This window comes from Mustela erminea, chromosome 18 (assembly GCF_009829155.1).
Source record: "Mustela erminea isolate mMusErm1 chromosome 18, mMusErm1.Pri, whole genome shotgun sequence".
Taxonomy (NCBI): domain Eukaryota; kingdom Metazoa; phylum Chordata; class Mammalia; order Carnivora; family Mustelidae; genus Mustela; species Mustela erminea.
In genome coordinates this window covers 1399204-1418649 of record NC_045631.1, presented here as the reverse complement: position 1 = coordinate 1418649, position 19446 = coordinate 1399204, and the positions used below count along the sequence as shown (strand labels likewise).

Sequence of the window (19446 nt, the reverse complement as noted above, 5' to 3'; positions counted from 1 at the left end):
GACTGCCTTAACGTGTTGAGTTTCTTGGTAGTACAATGTTAATTTTATCATTGAACACACCTTGATTTTATTTGTATTTATGTTGTAAACTGAAAGCCTATTTAGAGCCTAGAGTTAAGAACAGAACTGATAGAGGGGTGCCTGGGTGGCTCAGTGGGTTAAGCCTCTGCCTTCGTCTCAGGTCATGATGTCAGGGTCCTGGGATTGAGCCCTTCGTCGGGCTCTCTGCTCAGCGGGGAGCCTGCTTCCCATTCTTTCTGCCTGCCTCTCTGCCTACTTGTGATCTCTGTCTCTCAAATAAATAAATAAAATCTTTAAAAAAAAAATAAAAAGAGGGGCGCCTGGGTGGCTCAGTGGGTTAAAGCCTCTGCTTTCGGCTCAGGTCATGATCCCAGGGTCCTGGGATCGAGCCCCACATCGGGCTCTCTGCTCGGCGGGGAGCCTGCTTCCTCCTCTCTCTCTGCCTGCCTCTCTGCCTACTTGTGATCTCTCTCTGTCGAATAAATAAATAAAATCTTTAAATAAAAAAAAAAAATAAAAATAAAAAAAATAAAAAGAATGGAACTGATAGAACACGTTGGAAAATGCAGGATTCAGGCTTTCCCTTATCTTTGAGCTTCACAAGGATACGCGCTGTAGGGAGGCTCCAGCAACCTGGGACACGGGGCTCTCGGTGGTCTTCCCGCCCGAGAGAGAGCCCGGGCCAAGTGGCCTCGAGGTGTTCTACTGAGAGTGTTGCAGACTGTCAGATGCTGATGCTTCCTGGAGGGGATCCCGCAGATGATCACTTACTTTACCAGCAAAGACCCAGGACTCCAGTGAGGCAGACGTGGTGCTGGGTGCTGGCTGGAGCCGGAGCTGCAGCACCAGGGTTCTGGAACTCCTAGAACTGGAGTTCGAGCAAGGAGAGAAGGAAGGCTTACAAGACAGATGCGGGAGCGTTTCGAGAGGGCCTGGCCCTGAAGAATCAGGATAGGCTTACACTTTGGGTGTTGACATAGGAAAATACAGCTGTGGCTTCTGCAGCCCCCAGCAGTGGTTCCCAGAGTGTGGTTGCAAAACAGCAGCATCGGGGTCTCAGTCACCTGGGAGGCTTGTTAGAAATGTATGGTTTGGGTCCTGTCTCACGCTTGACCAGCTCAGGGTCCAGCATTCGGTGTTTTAATTGGGCGACTCAGATGCTGGGTGAAATCCTCCGAGAGCTCGTTAGAACACAGTGTGTTGGGGTGGTGCCCAGGAATCTGCATTTCTGATGAGCTCTAGGTATGTGCAGTTTGGGAGCCGCTGCTTGAGACTGGTGATCAGCCAGCTTTGAAGTTCCACTTTGTGGAAGCACTCCATCAAGTCATCACGTATACCCTCACACCTTCCCTGAAGGTGACGCTTAAAATGTTTTATTTTAAATTTAAAAAGGTTCAAAAGATACAAATTCTGTATTATTGTCAACACTAAGAATTTAAATTAAAACCTCATGCTCTTAAACATATCCAGCAGAAGCAATCAGTGACTTAATATCTTTCATCATTCATTTTAAGAAAAATACGTGAATAAGATCTTCAGAAATTTTACATTTTTTTCCCCTCCTTGTGTTGGGTTTTCAGTTCTACATCTCCCTCAGAATTTTATTCTACAAAGTTTTTTTTTTTTTTCCCCCTTGTTTTAGGAACACAGACTTGAGTGTGCATCAGAATTTGACTTGTAGGGTTTGTTAGAACAGAGATCGTGCGTCTCACCCTAGAGCCTGACTCATCGGGTCTGCGGGGTCCTAGAGCTGACACTTCTAGTGAGTTAGCAGGGGGTGCTGACGCTCTTGGTTCAGGGACCACACTTGGGGAGTCATGGGTGGTACTTGATGCTCGAAAGCCTTTTTCAAAGAAAATTTTGTCAGACTTGTCTGCGACAGAAATTGCTTGCATATTTCTAATACATTGACTTACCGTTACAGTTATTAATACGTGCACTGTTGAACACACTACATATATTCTATACATTTAAAGTATAATAAAGTGTGAAAATTGTTGGAAATACAGGTACATTACTTATTGGTAATGCAGATACAATTGGATTTCCCTCCCAATTAAGTCGTAACCTCTGTGTGAGTAATATTTACTTGTAGAAAAAGGTAAGTTTCGGGTTTTTAAAAAAATTATTTATTTGAGAGAGAGCGCACAAGTGGGAGTAGAGGGGGTTAGAGGGAGAGGGAGAGAGAGAAACCCAAGCAGACTCCCTGCCGAGTGCAGAGCCCAACACAGGGCTTGATCCCAGGACCCTGGGATCATGACCTGAGTCAAAGGCAGATGCCTAACAGACTGAGCCCCCCAGGTGCCTCCAGGTTGTTTTTTTTTTTTTTTTTTTTTAAATAAAGATGAGTGCTGAGAACCCTTAGTCTTATATGGAAATAGAAGGTTTATTTTATTTTAGGATTTTATTTATTTATTTGAGAGAGAGAGAGAGTGAGCATGAACAGGGCAAGGGCAGAGGGAAAGGGAGAAGCAGGCTTCCCGCTGAGCAGGGATCCAGATGTGGGGCTCCATCCCAGGACCCTGAGATCATGACCTGAGCCGAAGGCAGACAGTTTTTCACTGGCCAAGCCCCCCAAGCACCCTAGAAGGTTTATTTTATAGTGATGATTATTCCATTCACTTACGGTCTCTCTGAATTACATGTTAAGTCACATAGTCCTCAGCTTCAAAAGTACTTATCGTCTGTCAGCTGGCAGCTCGCTTGGGCTTCCTTTAGTATTGTTGGAAGTGGACTTCATAGTCGCCTGACCTGCCGCAGGCCTGTTACCCAGTCGTTAGCAGTGTGTTTTTCCGTTGCTTCATATTGTCCCTTTGGTTGGACACGGGAGAGGAGGTTATTCATGGGGCGGTGACCCACAGTGCAGGGCAGGCGGAAGGCTGTGTCTTGTTACATGGGAGAGTGCTGTTGAGGGAAGGGAGGTGGGCAGGGGACTCTGCCCTCATACTCTGCAGGGTTCTGTGTGCTCCACTGAGGACCCTGCCCTGCGGGTTCCCTGCAGGTTATAGGTGGCCGCGCTCGGAGGGGTCAGGAAAGATTGTAAGTGGTTGTGCGCAGCAGGTGTCAAGAGCACAGTAGGACGCAGCGGCGCAGGACACCTGGTAAGGCTCAGCTGAGCAGAGTCACGGGGACGGACCGGTTTGCGTCAGTGACACAGCCAGGTGTGTGCGTGAGGGTGAGATAGAAAATGCATCTTTTGCTGTGAACTGTGTTCAGACAAGCTTGAGAGCTGTGTAGGCCTCACGGAGTGCATCTGGCACAGCACAGGCTTGCTGCCTGTTGCGGGGTGCGGCTGCCTCCCTCTTCGATTTAGTTCCTTCGAGGCCCACAGGGAGGGAATGCTGGCACTCCTGTCTCGGCACGGCGCACGGTGCAAGTCACTGCGGAGGCTGGGGTGACTGAGTTACGGTTTTATCTCCAAAAAAGTATGGTCTTCAGGAGCAGATCATGTGTTTGCAGAGTCCTCGTTTGAACGTATATTGAGCGTCATGAGAAGTTCTGTCTGGTTCTTCCGTGTGTCTCTGTGACTTCGTTAATGCTCCCTGAGAAAAACTGTTCCAGCCTAGAACTGAGGAGGCACCACTTTGAATGGTGCAGTGGTGTGTCCTTGTTGGGGGACCTGTTGTACCTTTCATGTCCGTGTGCAGCGGCACATGGCTTGCCTCTGGTGACCGGTGAGAGCGCCGCCGCCCTAGCCGGGGTGTCCCGTCCCCTTCTCTGCAGTCCCCAGCAGCCCTTCCTATGCTCGCTCTTTCGGTCTGGCTTACTCTGTAAACTCGTTAGTCTTGCCCCAAGTTTGTTCATTTTATTTTCTGGTTTCCTCTGTCCCCAAATAAAGCTGTTAGGGTTTCCTTTGTTTTCTTATTTTCTGCTTTTAAATTATAAGATGGACTTTCCTGTAAGATTCTTCAGAACGGAAAATGACCAAGTACCTCTCATTTCTGAAATACGTGATCATTTGCGGTTTTCAGTCTCTGATCCAGACAGCTTGAACTGTGGATTCGTTCAGAAAACAGTGTGCGTATGTCAAGTTACTGTGAGGACACCGAGACCTAGTAAATGATCTGTGCGCACGGTTGTATCTGCATTGTCTGGAGTTCCTGGCAAACTTCAGCCGGCCGTGGAGGGGACATCACTTTTCACAAAAGTTCAGAAGAAATAATGTGACCCCTTTTGAGAGTTTTTGGTGTCATTTCTAAAGAAAATGCATAGTCTGTAAAAGGTAAATGTTGATTCGGTTTCAGTCCTGGCCATTTCCCTATGTCATAATGAAAATAAAAACGTATGGCTGTCCCCTAAAGCGGCAGCTTCTGGTACAGCGTCTGCTGCAAATGTGAACCTGGTCTTCGTGGTCACAGATGGCGGCAGCGTAAGTCATGGGTTTGACGTGTTCAGCACATCTTCAGCGTCCAGCAGACCAGGTTAAGGTGACTCTGGAAGTCCAGACATCTGTATTTGTCCCAATAGCAGCAGCATTTGCTTTGATGTCGTAATAGCTGCGCTCTCGTGTTTGGAGAAGGGCCAGCGGAGAAGTATGGACAGTATGAGGAAGGCTGCTGAAAGAGGTTAGGACTTCGGACTCCCCTCAGCCGCCCCTTCCGACCTTGGGACCTGCCCTTTTCTCAGCCGCCTTCAACTGGGAATGTTCGTGTTTCTGAAAGCTCTGTTGCTTTTCCACTGAACTTGAAGAAAAAGCATTCAGCTCTGAAAAGAAGAATGTGGTTTGGCTTTCTGGATTCGCCAACCTTGGCACTATGCCAGGGTTTGGTTTTGGAAATCCTCAGTCTTGGGAAGTAAGAGAAGCTCTGTTATATGAAGCAGCAAACAGAAGGCCAGAGAGTTCAGAGTTCGAAGGAAGGTAGTAGAGCTATAACACATATTCATCACCAGAAGACAGATTTTCTAGGGCTGTTGGGAAGGACTTTATCTGTGGGCTAGTTTCTATAAAGCCCGGGCACTGACCAATCAAAGTTTCAGTAGTTCTGTGCCAGGTTAAGGAAGATGTTTGTGGTTCAGGCACTGTGACCTTACACTGAGATACGGAAATAAATCTAGGTATATTAAATAAAATTAAAAGCCATTAGAAATCTTAGAAACAACAAATAAATGGAAATAAGGTAAATAGATGGTTTAAACTGTAGATAAGACACAGATTTCAGTGAATTAGAAAATGGTATTTGGGAGTTCCTCTTCTCAGTGAGACAGAGTGAGAAGGATCAAAGGGCAGCAGACGTAGAGGCTCCAGTGAGTCTCTAACATGTTTCTAAAAAGAGTTGTGGGGCTCCTGGGGGCTCAGTCATTAAGGGTCTGCCTTCTGCTGTGGTCATGATCCCAGGGTCCTGGGTTGTAGCCCCACATAAGACTCCTTGCTCAGTGGGAAGCCTGCTTCTCCCTCTCCCACTCCCCCTGCCTGTGCTCCCTCTCTCACTGTGTCGCTCTCTGTCAAATGAATAAAATCTTAAAAAAAAGTAATAATAAAATAAGAGTTGCAGGAGAAGAAGAGAAGGGTTAAAATATTTGAGGCAATACTAACTGAGGTTTTTCAGGGATTAAGAAAAAAAGTGAGTCTCTAACATAAATACTGAGTACCAAGTAGATATATAATAGTAAATTCTTATTCTGACATATCCTAAGCTGTAGAACAGTAAAGCTGTAGAATAGTAAATTCTACTATAAGTAGATAAGTAGATAAGTAAAGTAAATAAGTAAATAAAGTAAATAAGTAAATAAGCTGTAGAATGGTAAATTCTTATTTTGACATATCATAAGCTATAGAACACCAAGAATGAAAAGAAAATATGGAAGGCTAATAGAAGAAACAGGTTATTGGGAGATGCCACATAAACAAAAGGAGACAGATATCTTCAAGGTAAAAGTAAGTCTCAACCTCAAATTTTATATGTAGCTGAGTTATTCGAGAATGAGAGGACAGGGACGCCTGGGGGGCTCAGTGGGTTAAAGCCTCTGCCTTCGGCTCAGGTCATGATCTCAGGGTCCTGGGATGGAGCCCCGCATCCGGCTCTGCTCGGCGGGGAGCCTGCTTCCCCCCTTCTCTGCCTACTTGTGATTCTCTGTCAAATAAATAAATAAAATCTTAAAAAAAAAAAAAAAAAGAATGAGAGCACAATAGGTATTTTAGGTATATGGAAACTAAGAGCACTTATCAGCCACATGAATCCCGGAAGAACCAGTAGAGACGGCATTTGCAAGAAGAGTAAATGCAGGGAGAATATAGGGTAGAAGAAACAATGCCAGCCTAGAAACAGTAAGTCTGACTGTAAAAATCAGAACCAAAAAAATTCATAGCTCCTGTTAGGTTTTAAAAGAAGAAATTGAAACAAATGAAACAGTAAGAACAGATTGGGGCCTATGGCAAAACACATTGAAGGAATATAGAAAGCTATCTCATAAAGAGACAATCTACTGAGAAGATCCAGCCATCACTGGGGTGCCTGGAGGGCTCAGTTGGTTAAGTGTCTGCCTTCAGCTCAGGTCACGATCCCGGGGTCTGGGGATCCAGGGATTGAGCTGTGCATTGGGCTCCTTGCTCCTCAGGAATTCTGCCTCTCCCTCTGTTTTCCCCCCTGGCTTGTGCGCTCGCTCGCGCTCTCTCTCATTCATTCTGTCTCTCTCAAATAAAATTCCTAAAAAAAAAAAAAAAAAAAAGACAATCATGAACTTGTATGCACCCAATGAAATCCCCATGACAGGCCATGTAAAACAAAAGGTTGATAGAATTAAAGGAAGACATCAACAGACGCACAGGAAGGAGTTATGTAACATTGTATCGATTGCTAGATCAAGCAATAGGTAAGATGTAATAGCTTTGAGCAACAGAATTTTAAAAAGCTTGAGGAATTCTGTACCCAAGGAACGAAAAAATGTTCATTCCTTTTATATTTCTTTTATATTCATATTATTATATTTTATATTTATATATAAAATATATTTACATATATTTTATAATATATAAAAATATATTTATAATATATATAAAGTGTAATATTTTATAATCCTTTTATATTCATAAGGAACACAAAAAAATAGTCTGTGTACATATATCTCAAGAACTCAACATAGTAAAAAAAACAAGACTACTTATGTTTTCTTATGTAATTCTGTTAAAGATTTTAAACAGTAATGTAAGTGTTTTTTAAAAGCTTGGGAACTAAGAATTCATTCCTGTTGGTCTTAAGTTAAAGAGGAAATCACAATGGAGATCACAATATCTGAGAATATGGTGAAGATACTTGTGGAAAGCAGCTAAAACAATACTTAGAGAATAAGCTTTTAACTTTAAAAGCATTTATTAAAATTAAATAATTAAAAGACAGTGAGAGATTGAAAAGTAAATGATCTGGGTTCCCTGGGTGGCTCAGTCAGTTAAGCGTCTGCCTCCAGCTCAGGTCATGATCCCGGGGTGCTGGGATCGAGCCCTACATTGGCTCCTTGCTTAGTGGGGAGCCTACTTCTCCCTCTTCCTCTCCCTCTGCTGCTCCCACTGCTTGTGCTTGCTCTCTCTGTCAAATAAATAAAATCTTTAAAAAGAAAAAGAAATGATTTAAGTGTTTAGCTCTAGAAACTAGAAAAAGAGTGAACATAAAGAAGAAAAAATTAGAAAATGATGAAATGGAAAGCAAAGTTAATAGTTGAGAAGCTCAATAAAATCAAAAGCTCATCTTTTGGGAAAAAAAATAAGACAATTACTGATGGAGTAGAACTGTAAAAGCATAAGAACACTGTATGTCTGTGCCAAAAGTCTTGGATATTTAGTTGAATAGTATCCCAGGATATATGAATTACCAAAATTGCCTCAAATAGAAAACTTGAATAAAGCATAACCGTAAGAAAAACCGAGTCAATAAACAATTCTTATTTATAAAAGATGCCACAGGCACAGGGAAATTTTGTTAAATACACAAGGAATATTTGTTTCTTTTATATGCTATGTCAGAAACAAAAAGAGAGCCATCCATTTCATCTCGTGGAATTAGGCTAACCCCGAAACCTAACCAAGAAGCAGAGATCCTAGCATACAAATAAACCAATCTCATTTATGACCACAGAGTTTAAAACCCTAAATAAAATTGACTTCAGGGGAAGAAGGAGCTGGAGGGGAACCTATGGACTGAGAGAGAGAGCATATGTTGAAGCATTTATGCACCTTATTGGAATTTGACTCAAAGGGCTGAACTGTTAAAAAAAAAAATTCAGACAAACAGGACTTCGCAGCACTGGTGGCATGTTTGTGGCATTCAGATGTGGTCACGGTTTTCAGCCGTGAAGATGATCCTTCCAAAGTGAAACTAGCCGGAAAGAGACAAGTAAGGTGTGATTCCACTTACATGAGGAGGACGGACGGGAATCCACTGGAAGCCTGTTTGAGCAGTTACGAGAGTTCAGCAGGGCTGCAGGGTACGCGATCAGTACATAGAATGCAATTGTATTTCTTCTACAGTTTTGAGTTCAGTTCCGGTTAGCGAATGTGCGATGTAATGCTAGTTGTGAGTGTGCAGTGTGTTGGCTCAGCACTGTGCTGTTCTGCCAGGCGCCCATCGCAAGTGCATGCCGGAATCCCCACCACCTGTTTCACCCATCCCCCAGCTTCCTCCCCCCGTAACCTGCTCTCTGTAGTTAAGGGTCTGTTCCGTGGTTTTCCTCTCTTTTTTCCTTTTTTTTTTTTTTTTTTAGTGGAGCCCAACATGGACTTGAACTTACCACCCCAAGGTCAAGACCTGAGCCTAGACTGAGTCACACGCTTAACCAGCTGAGCCACCCAGGCACCTCATTTGTTTTGTTTCTTAAATTCTACATACGAGTGAAGTCGGATGGTATTTGTCTTTCTCTGACGGATTTGCTTTGCCTTATAGTCTGTAACTCAGCCATGTCTTCGCAAATGGCAAAATTTCTTTCCTTTTTATGGCCAAGTAATATTCCATGTCTCTCTCTCTCTCTCTCACACACACACACACACACACACACACCCCATATCTTCTTTACCCATTCATCATATGATGGACATGTGGGCTGTTTCCATAATTTGGCTGTTGTAGAGAATGCTAATGTACACATGGGGTGCGTGTAGCCCTCGGAATCAGTATTTTGCAACTTCGGGTAAACCCCTAGTAGCGCAGTTGCTGGGTCCTCGGGTAGCTCTGCTTTTAACTTGCCCAGAGCGCAAGTTTGCTTTCCCAGCAGCAGTGCAGGAGGGCCCCCCTCTTCTCCCCATCCTCACTGGCATCCGTGGTTTCTTGTGTTGATCTTTGACGTTCAGACGGGCGGGAGGTGGTACCTCCTTGTAGTTTTGTTTGCACGTCCCTGCTGACCAGTGATGTTGAGCATCTTGTCGTGTGTGTGTTGGCCATCAAGACGTGTTCCTTGGAGAAATCACTGTTCATGTCTTCTGCCCATGTATTAACTGGATTATTCATGTTTTGGGTGTTGAGTTATATAAATTCTTTATAGATTTGGGGCACTGACCCTTTATTAGATATGTCATTTACAAACATCTTCTCCCATTCTGTAGGTTGCCTTTTAAGTTTTATTGATTGTTCCCTTTGCTGTGCAGAAGCTTTCTATTTTGCCCCAATAGTTTATTTTTGCTTTTGTTCTCCCTTGCATCAGAAGACTTACCTAGAAAGAATCTGCTACAGCAGTGTCAAAGAAGCTACTGCCTGTGTCCTTCACTATGATTTTTGTGGTTTCAGGTCTCACATTTAGGTCTTTGGTCTATTTTTTAATTTGTTTTTGTGTGTGGTGTAAGAAAGTGGTCCAGTTTCATTCTTCTGCACGTGCCTGTCCAATTTTTCCAACACTCTTGGTTGAAGAGATCTTCTTTTCCCCATTAGATGTTCTTTCCTGCTTTGTCAAAGATTAATACACCTGTGGGTTCAAATTGATTGTATTTCTATACACTTGCAATGAATAATCTGAAAGTGGAACTAAGGAAATAATTCTGTTTACAGTAGCATCAAAATTTGTGATATATTTAGGAAGAAATTTAACAAAATAATTGTAAAACTTATACTTTGAAAACTTTCAAAATGGTGTTGAAAAAACTGAAAGTGATCTAAATAATTGGAAAAACATTCTGTGTTCATATATCAGAAGACTTAGTATTGATGGGACCCCTTGATGGGTGTACAGATTTAATGTAGTGTCTTCCATCATCTCAGTTGCCTTTCTGATAGACGTGGACAAGCTGATCCTCCAAATTATTCAACCATGTTAGGGATCCAGAATAGCCAAAATGTTCTTGGAAAACAAGAACAAAGTTGGAGGACTCACTTAGCCAGGTTTCAGAACTGGCTACGAAGCAGTAGTGGTCGAGACAGTGTGGTGCTGGCACAGGTGTGAGTAGTAGCTCCTCGGGGTAGAGCTGGGATCCAGACGCTAACCTCCTGCGCATGGTCAGCCCACTGTGTGCAAGACACGGAACGGCTCACGTGGGGAAGAACCATCTTTCCAATAGACTGTGCCGAGACATCTTGGTATCCCCGTGTACACAGATCCACTTGGTGTGTGTCAAGGACCAAGGTTTAAAAGACAGACTGTAAAACTCTTACAGGAAAACCTAGGGATCAATCCGAGCAACCTTGGAATGGAGCAGCGCTGTCTCCGGTAATGCTGCGAGCCGGGGCAACCAGTAAGGAAGCAGACAGAGCGCGCTTCATCAGAGTTAAATGCTTTTGTGTTTCCAAGGGCACTGTTAGGGAAGTGAAAAGACAGCCCACTGGATGCGAGACATTTTTGCAATTATTGTATCAGATGAGGGACTTTTATCTCTATATATCAGGAACCTTTACAGCTAAGTAATACAAAGACAACTCGGTAGAAAATGGTCAACAGACACTGGTCTGTTGACATTGACATTGACATTTGACAGACAGTGGTCTGTAGAGGTTACTTCAGAGAGGTCGCCCGGGTGGCTGACACACACACGATTAAGATGCTCAGTGTTCTGGGGCACCTGGGTGGCTCAGTGGGTTAAAGCCTCTGCCTTCGGCTCAGGTCATGATCCCAGGGTCCTGGGATAGAGCCCCACATTGGGCTCTCTGCTCTGCAGGGAGCCTGCTTCCTCCTCTCTCTCTGCCTGCCTCTTTGCCTACTTGTGATCTCTGTCAAATAAATAAAAATCTTTAAAAAAAAAAAAAAAAGATGCTCAGTGTTCTTAGTATCAGAGAAGCGCACATCAGAGTTACGGTGAGATGCCGCTTCATGCCCCAGGATGCCCGTGTCCAGTCCGGTAATAATAGGTGTGGACGAGGATGCGGAGAACCAAGTGTCCTCACACACTACCAGCAGGATTGTTAAATGGCCCAGAGGTACAGAAAAGAGTCTTCCAGTTCTTAACGTGGCGACACAGTTACCACATGACCCAGAATTTCACCCCTAGCATTATACACAGGAGAGGAAACGTGCGGCAGCATTATTCAGAAGATCCAAATGCGGGGAACAGCCCGGATGGCACCTGATGAACAGACATATTATTTTTATTATTCCTGCATAAAAAGGAATGAAGTCCTGATGTTACCGCGGGGTTGAGCTTTGAAAGCATCATGCCGAGTGACGAGCAAGTCACAGAGGGTCACGTATGATTACATTTCTGTGAAATGGCCAGGGTGTGTAGATGGTTGACAAGGGTGGAAAGTCCATTAGTGGTTCCTTGATACTGGGGGGTAGAGAGTTGGGAGGTCATAAAGAGCCCTGGGTTTCCCTCTGGGAGGATTGAATTGGTCCCAGATCGATTGTGGTGATGGTTTCTGAGTCGGAGTATAGTAAGGCAGTGAGGGACCACCACACATGTGTTGTGATGGCCTAAGAAACACTGGCCCTCCAGCAAATGCTGCTGCCTAGGAGTAGCCGTTGGAACGTCCTTCCATTGCTGGTGGAAGTACACAGTGGTATGGTCGCTTTGGGAGGTGGCTGGGCAGTTTCTTAAAAAAACTAAACCTACTCTTAGCTGATATGATTCAACACTTTTCCTCCTCAGTATATGCCTGAGAGAATTGAAAGCTGTCCATGCACTTATTTACTAGTAATTGCCCAAACTTGAAAGCAATCAGGATGCCCTTTAGTAGGTGAACGGATAAGCTGGTACATCCAGACAGTGGAATATTCAGCCTCAAAGAGGATGCTGTTGGATTCTAACTGTGGGACACCCCAGAAAAGGCAAGACTACGGAGACAGTGAAATGATGAGTGTTTGCCAGGGCCTGGGAGGGAAGGAGGAATGAATGGGGCAGGGAGGATTTGTAGGCCGGGGAACTCTTGTGTGTGATCCACGGGGGCGGAGACATGTCATCGTGAGTTAGCCTCACGCAGACCGTGGGGTGTGTCATGTGTAATGTGTGTTTGTAGGGTGTGCCCAGGAGGGGAGCTTGTGCGGGGTGGGGTAGGGAGGGTATGGGAGCTCTGTACTTTCTGCTCCGTCTTGCTGTGAGCAGAAATGGCTCTAAAAAATAAAGTTCATCAGTTTAAAATGCCTGAGGCTGGTCTCATAGTAGCGTGTTGCGCAGGGCACATGGGTGGGCGGGGCAAGACAGCCAGCCGGTCTGTGCTTGCGGGAGCTGCGTAGCGGGTGCACGAGGCTTGTAAAGGTCATTTCCGAATCTGGTAGGGGAGGACTCCCTATGTCATCAGAATGATATGTCTCTATGAAACTGCACAAAAGTACAGAATAGGGCAAGAACTGCTGTGTCAGGCCGCGCCGCGCAGCCCTGTAGGGAGAGAGCCCTCCTGCAGGCGAGAATGTCTGTAACCCGGCCCTCGCGAGAGCACAAGGTTTTACTACAGCTTGGACGCTGGACTACATCCAGCATGTTACTTGTGACAGCAGCACTGTGTGTGTGCAAGGACATAGTCCCGTTTTAGAGATGCATGTTGTAGTATGTTAGGTGATGTTCTGTTGTTTCTGGGGCTTATTTTCAAAATACGTGGTAGAAAAACAATGGCTGAAATCAGTGTGGTCGGATCTTGGTGCATCTTAGTGATGGGTACGTGACAAATTGTTGTACTAGATTGAGTTTCGGAGTACATTTGAAAATCTTTATCACTACATATACAAAACCAAAATGGATAGATTACTGTTCTTTAGTTGTTTTGTTTTGTTTTTTTTAAAACAAGGTGTGCAACTTTTTTTTTTTTTAGATTTCATCTATTTATTTGACAGAGAGAGACACAGTAAGAGAGGGAACACAAGCCGGGGGGTGGGAGAGGGAGAAGCAGGCTTCCCGCTGAGCAGGCACCCGGATGGGGGACTCAATCCCAGCACCCTGGGATCATGACCTGAGCCAAAGGCAGGCGCTTAACCGACTGAGCCACTAGGCACCCCAGATAACTGTTCTTTAATAATAACTTGTACCATTGCAAACATTTAAAATGTTTGGTACAGAAACTGTAGGTTTTTCTAACTTTTAACTTCTTTTGTTTCTTCATTAAATGTATATATTTAAGGAATATGTAGCATATAATATAGATCTTATCTCAATATGCATAACATAAGTCAGGAACTAAATTTGACCTAGTCTTCCTCTAGGCCCTCTGTGCTGCTTTTACCCTGTGGAAACATGCCACAAATTAGCATTTAAGTTTGGTATTTGCTGCTTTTCTGTTCATAGTGACCACGTGTTAGTCTGGGTAATTTCCAGTAAATAAAAAGGAGCAGGGGTAATCAGCATGAGCAGGTGTGAGTGTATAGACTTGAGCCTTAACAGAATTGTAGCTCTCAGAAAAGACCAAGGTATCCCAAAGATAATGCTTTTTCTTTTATTTCACATTTCACTCGGAATGTGGAGGTTACACATACAGCTTTCCTTCTGTGGCTTCATGTGTGTGGTCCCGGGGTCCTTCCCCGCACCCATCATTGTTTCCTACATACCCGTCTTTCCTCCCAGATAGGTCATTACTTTCTGCAGCTAACGTTCTTATCTCCTTCTCTGGCTAATGTTTCAGAATGGTTATTTTTTGGTTATTTTTTTTTTTAAGATTTTATTCATTTATTTGACAGAGAGAAATCACAAGTAGACGGAGAGGCAGGCAGAGAGAGAGAGAGAGGGAAGCAGGCTCCCCGCTGAGCAGAGAGCCCGATGCGGGACTCGATCCCAGGACCCCGAGATCATGACCTGAGCCGAAGGCAGCGGCTTAACCCGCTGAGCCACCCAGGCACCCCTCAGAATGTTTTTTTAAAGATTTCTTTGTTTATTGGAGGGGGTGTGAGGCCATTGGGCAGACTCCCCACTGAGCATGGAGCCTGTGGGGCTCTCTTCCTCTGCCCTGAGATCATGACCTGAACCGAAACCAAGACTCAGACGCTTTGCCGGCTGAGCCACCCAGGCGCCCCCAAAATGTTTTGATACTGACGTTGAAGCGGGTGTTGTGGAAGTAAAGCGTGACTAGTGTTTCTCTCGTTTCCCGGCCTGCCTGTGCTGGGTAATGATTAATGTCCACACAACGTTGAAAAATCCTTTAATATTATCGAGTTGATTTTTTTTTTAAAGATTTATTTGTTTATTTATTTGACAGAGATCACAAGTAGGCAGAGAGGTAGGCGGAGAGAGAGGAGGAAGCAGGCTTCCCTCTGAGCAGAGAGCCCGATGCGGGCCTCAATCCCAGGACCCCGAGATCAGGACCTGAGCTGAAGGCAGAGGCTTTAACCCACTGAGCCATCCAGGCGCCCTCGAGTTGATTTTTTTTAAAGATGTTATTTATATGTCAGAGAGAGGTTGAGCACAAACAGCAGGAGCAGCAGAGAGAGAGAAGCAGGCTTCCTGCTGAGCATTCAATGTGGGGCTTGACTCCAGGACCCCAGGATCGTGACCTGAGTGAAAGCGGACACTTAACGACTGAGCCGCCCAGGGATCCCTCGATTAGATTTTTTCTAATACTTAGAAATTCATCCCGAGAAGCATTGCCGCTGCCCTGGCTTGACCGCGGTGTGATTCCTTCATGTCGTGTGGCAGCCGGTGACAGAGTTAGGTCCTCAGACTGCTGTCCTGGCCTGTCCGCTTCGTTACTGCGGTCTGTAAAGGATATCGGCGACTTTACCTAGAGACGCACGGTTCTCCTGCATGAGTGTCTCATATCTTCGATGGTGAAAGCCGTGGAAAAGTCAAGAGACAAGCAGCTGGGAGAGTGTTCTCAGGAAGTAGGGTCAGTCAGTACCGGGATGTGTCAAATACTCTTCTCCATCAGAGGAAAGGCGGTTCATTAGAGACCCAGGCAGGGGCTGTCACCGAAGAAGAAAAGCAGGCATTAACTGTCTAAAAGATACTCAGCCTCACTGCTGATGGGGGCTTGACTTCTACCCGTGACGTCGGCACGGAGTGTGAGCAGTGGGAGTAGTGACTGTTTGTAAGTGTACGGGGAGCAGGTGCGATCCCACGTACTGTTGGCAGGTGCGCCCTTTGCAGAGTCGATTGGCCAAACACACGCCCTAGCTGGGCTTGCACGTCAGATAACTTAACACTTAAGAGGCGGTCAAGAGATGTGGGAAAATTCATCCTGACTTTAAGAAATCCTTGATCTTGTATGGCTACGGTGTACTCTGGCTGTTTTCCTCCTCTGTTAACTGTTTCTGGAATGTTTACTTTGTGTCAGTGTTGGACTACTAGGTATTTTCAGTAAATTGTCTTATCATTAAAGCAGCCTTCTGAGATGGGTGTTTCTAATCCCCGTTTGTAGATGTGGAAACTGAGGCCAGAGAGATTAAATACATTCATTAGCCAGTGGTGAAAGAGGCTCAGTTTAGCGTTAGAACTATGGCCTTAATCACTGTCTGGTCGGATAATTAAGTAAGTAATGGCTTTGTGATACCCTGTATACCTTAACTTTTATGTTTATTAAAATAATTCCATTTGGGGGCCCCTGGGAGGCTCAGTCAGTTGAGTGTCTGGCTCTTGGTTTCGGCTCAGGTCATGATCCCGGGGTCCTGGGATGCAGCCTGGCATCTGGCTCCCTGCTCAGTGAGGGTCTGCTTCTCCCTCTGCCCTGCCCCAACCCCTACTCGTGCACCTGCTCTCTCTCACTCTCTCTCAAATAAATTTTTAAAGAAATGTTCATTTTCTAAGTTACTATTTTAAAATACAGGGCTTCATTTCCTCACTAGAATGTTAACATCATGAGTGTAATGCTTTATTACTTCCTGGGGATGCCAGCCTGACCCACGTGGACGCTAACAGGAAGGCTTTCCTCTTTCCCTTTCTCCCCAGAGGACCTGAAGAGGCAGAATGCGGTGTTGCAGGCGGCGCAGGACGACCTGGGGCAGCTGCGGACGCAGCTGTGGGAAGCCCAGGCAGAGGTGGAGAACATCAAGGCCATCGCCACGGTCTCCGAGAACACCAAGCAGGAAGCCATCGATGAAGTGAAGAGACAGTGGAGAGAAGAGGTTGCCTCGCTTCAGGCTGTGATGAAAGGTAAAGACCGAGAACGTTCCGGGAGAGCTGTGGTTTCCTGATCTCAGCGCTGCTGATGGCGGACAGCTGGGCGGCTATCCCACAGGGTCCTGAGCTCATGTGTGGCTTCCTGCATGGCTGTCGTCGGAGGCACCGTCCTCTCTGGAATGAGAGGAGGCCCGCGGTGCTGTCAGTGGCCTGCCATCCGCCTCTGTCCCGGGTTTGGGACTGGGGGTTTACAGGGGCATTTCCCCGGGGTTGGCAGCAGGGCCAGGCCGGGCATGTGGGAGGAGCTGGCTGCATGGACACGGGGTGTGTGCGGGGTGTGTGCCGGGGGAGACCTCCCTGGGGCTCAGGTCGCTGCTGACACTTCCCTGCTGTGCGTGCAGTCCAGCGTGGCTGGGAGTTCGCGTTTTCAGGGGAAGCTGGGATTTGATGTGCCCCTTCACTGTGGTCTCCAGGGTCGGAAGGTGCGGGCCGGAGTCTGCGGGCTGGCGGGACTTCCGGCCTCTGAGCCTGGGCTAAGGGAGGGGTCGTGGCTTGGCCTGGCTGCTGTCAGCGCCGGTGCTCCGTGACTCCTGCCTCTCTGGCCAGACAAGGATGAGACAGAGGAAGTTGCTCCTGAAGCTTTGGGTTCCTGAAATTCGTTCCATTCATACCGTACATGTAAAATTGTGGTGACTTTCTCCGCCATGTTGGCCTATGTGTCATTTTTGCCCTGTTGCTCCGACAGGCGGCTTGGTTCACAAGCCCTGCCTCCAGGTTGGTGGCTGTCCCCTCGGGATGAGTGTAAGCCTCATGGTGGCTGACGACAGTGGCTCACCCGCACGGTGGCCGGTGACAGTGGCTCACCCTCGTAGGAGTCCCGTTCTTCCCTCAGAAGCAGCCGGGGACTCTGGGCCAGTTAGAGCCTCCATGATGGAACCTGTGTCTCTGGGCCTTTGGTCCTCATGGTTCTCCATCCCTTAGTACAGGGCTTTCAACACCGTCCTCCTCATGGCTGAAAAGTGGCCGCTGCACCTTCAGTCCACCTCAGAGAAGCAAACGTTTTCTCGAAGCCTCCAGCATGTACCCGTCCCGTTTACTGAGGGGCGTGGTTGCCCGTAACTACAAAGGCAGCTGGAGAATCTGGTTTCTAAACTGGGCCACTGAGTTCTTAACAGAATTGGGGTTTTGTGGGGCAGGAGCAAGGGATCGAAGTTAGTGGCTGCCAGCAGTGTATCTCCCAGAATGCTGTACGATTATACTGACGGTGAACCCATTTGATGAGGACCGTGTAGACTCCTCTCGGTGTAGAGTCCCGAGACCCAGGGCACTGTCGCAGATGTGTATTCCTATCCCCCACGTCTTAGGCTGTGGGTGGGGTGACAGTCCTGTTGGTGTTGCAGCCGAAGCCTGCGTGTGCCGGCAGAGGTGCGGCAGAGGCTGGCCCCCTCGGCCGAGCTTTGCTGTGGGGCCCGGCACTGGCAGGGCCGGACCTTTCCTGGGCTTTCCCTGTCTGGGAGGGAACATTCGGCTCGTGCTGGTCCCCGGGGCGGGCTCCTCCCTTGGTGCCTCCCGTGGTGAACGTGCCCTGACCCGCGCTGTGCGGTGCCTCCCGCAGAGACCGTGCGCGACATCGAGCACCAGTTCCACGTGCGGCTGGAGCAGGAGCGCGGCCAGTGGGCACAGTACCGTGAGTCCGCCGAGCGCGAGATCGCTGAGCTGCGGCGGCGGCTGTCCGAGGGCCAGGAGGAGGAGAACCTGGAAAACGAAATGAAAAAGGTATGAGGGAGTGTCCTTGCACAGGGGCGTCCGATCCACGTGTGCACACGGGGACTCTGGTCTGCAATGGGGGCGGTTGCACGCAGAGTGTAGGGCTAGCTCCCCTGACACACGGGATGGCCGTGTGGCCACCGGCCTCCTGCCTCTGATGTGCGTCCCCGCCACAGCTCTGCTGGTCACCTGGCCCCACGCACGTGTCTCCCTGTCTGTGGCACACACAGCTCCCCTGTGTGTCATGTGTGCTGTTCGCTGCCTCTCTGTCCCTGCTGGCCGGGGAGCTCCGCGGGGGCAGGAGTCTTGTTTGCTGGTGGAGCCTGCGGACTCGGTGCTCGTGTCCAGCACACCGGTGCCACGTGACCGCGAGTGGGTCTGACCGGACCTGGACACCAGATGGTGGTGATCTGTCCTTCCCAGCACGCAGTGGTTCCCGCGCAAGGGCTGCGCTGCCCGCCGCGCTGAACACGGTGCGGCGGGTGCCTGAGCTGGGCGGGAGGGCCAGGGTTCCCCTGGGGAGGAAAGCCAGAAAGCTTTTTGGCCTGTGTCATTAGATGAACTTTCCCTTTACTAATGGAGTCACAGTCATGTATTGTAAGGCACTTATTATGTAAAATAATGGCTAGAATTGGATTTTTTTTTTATGTCATTCGAATTAATCATTCTCTCTGGTCCCTCATTCCATACAAGGACACTTTTGTGTTTTTAGAAGGTTGTTTGGTTTTTCTAATAACATAAAAGTCATCTGAGAACCCAACACCCCGAGTAGAAGCTTCAGACATGAAGAATGGTTTTTTCCGTTCCATCTTGTTCCAGGACAAGCATGTAACTCAGCGTTTCTATGAGGACCTGAGTGTGTCTCGGTGGCTGCTAGAGTCACTTAGTCCTGTGACAGTGTGCTCCACGGCAGGCCCCGTGTCTGGTGCTGTCACTGGGAGTTCTAGCGCATATCCTACCTGGAGATCGTTGTGGTTTTCATTCTTCTGATACATTCACATCCGTGATTTTCACAACCTGCCACTTCTTGTCATTCTTAAAATTTGTTTTATTTGTAAGATAAACTTTATTTTTTAGAATGGTTTTTGATTTCCAGAAACACTGTGAAGATAGTAGAGAGTCCTATATGCCCCACTCCTGGTTTCCCCCGTTACTAGGATCTGCTGTCAGTGTAGTATGTTTGTCACAACTGACAAACCAGCATTGATTCATTCTTACTAACCCGAGTCCATGCTCATCAGTTTTTACCTAGCGTCCTTTTTTATGTTCTAAGATCTCTT

At 46.9% G+C, this 19446-nt stretch overlaps 1 protein-coding gene across 4 annotated transcripts in view; it reads left to right on the top strand.

Moving 5' to 3' along the window:
• The window catches only part of RABEP1 (rabaptin, RAB GTPase binding effector protein 1), an 89405-nt gene that overhangs the window by 34826 nt on the left and 35133 nt on the right, over window positions 1–19446 (top strand). For all 4 annotated transcript variants that reach the window (XM_032321841.1, XM_032321840.1, XM_032321842.1 and 1 more), the window contains 2 exons: window positions 16229–16432; window positions 18015–18175. In XM_032321841.1, the coding sequence (XP_032177732.1) occupies window positions 16229–16432; window positions 18015–18175 (365 nt within the window). The remainder of the gene's footprint in view (window positions 1–16228; window positions 16433–18014; window positions 18176–19446) is intronic.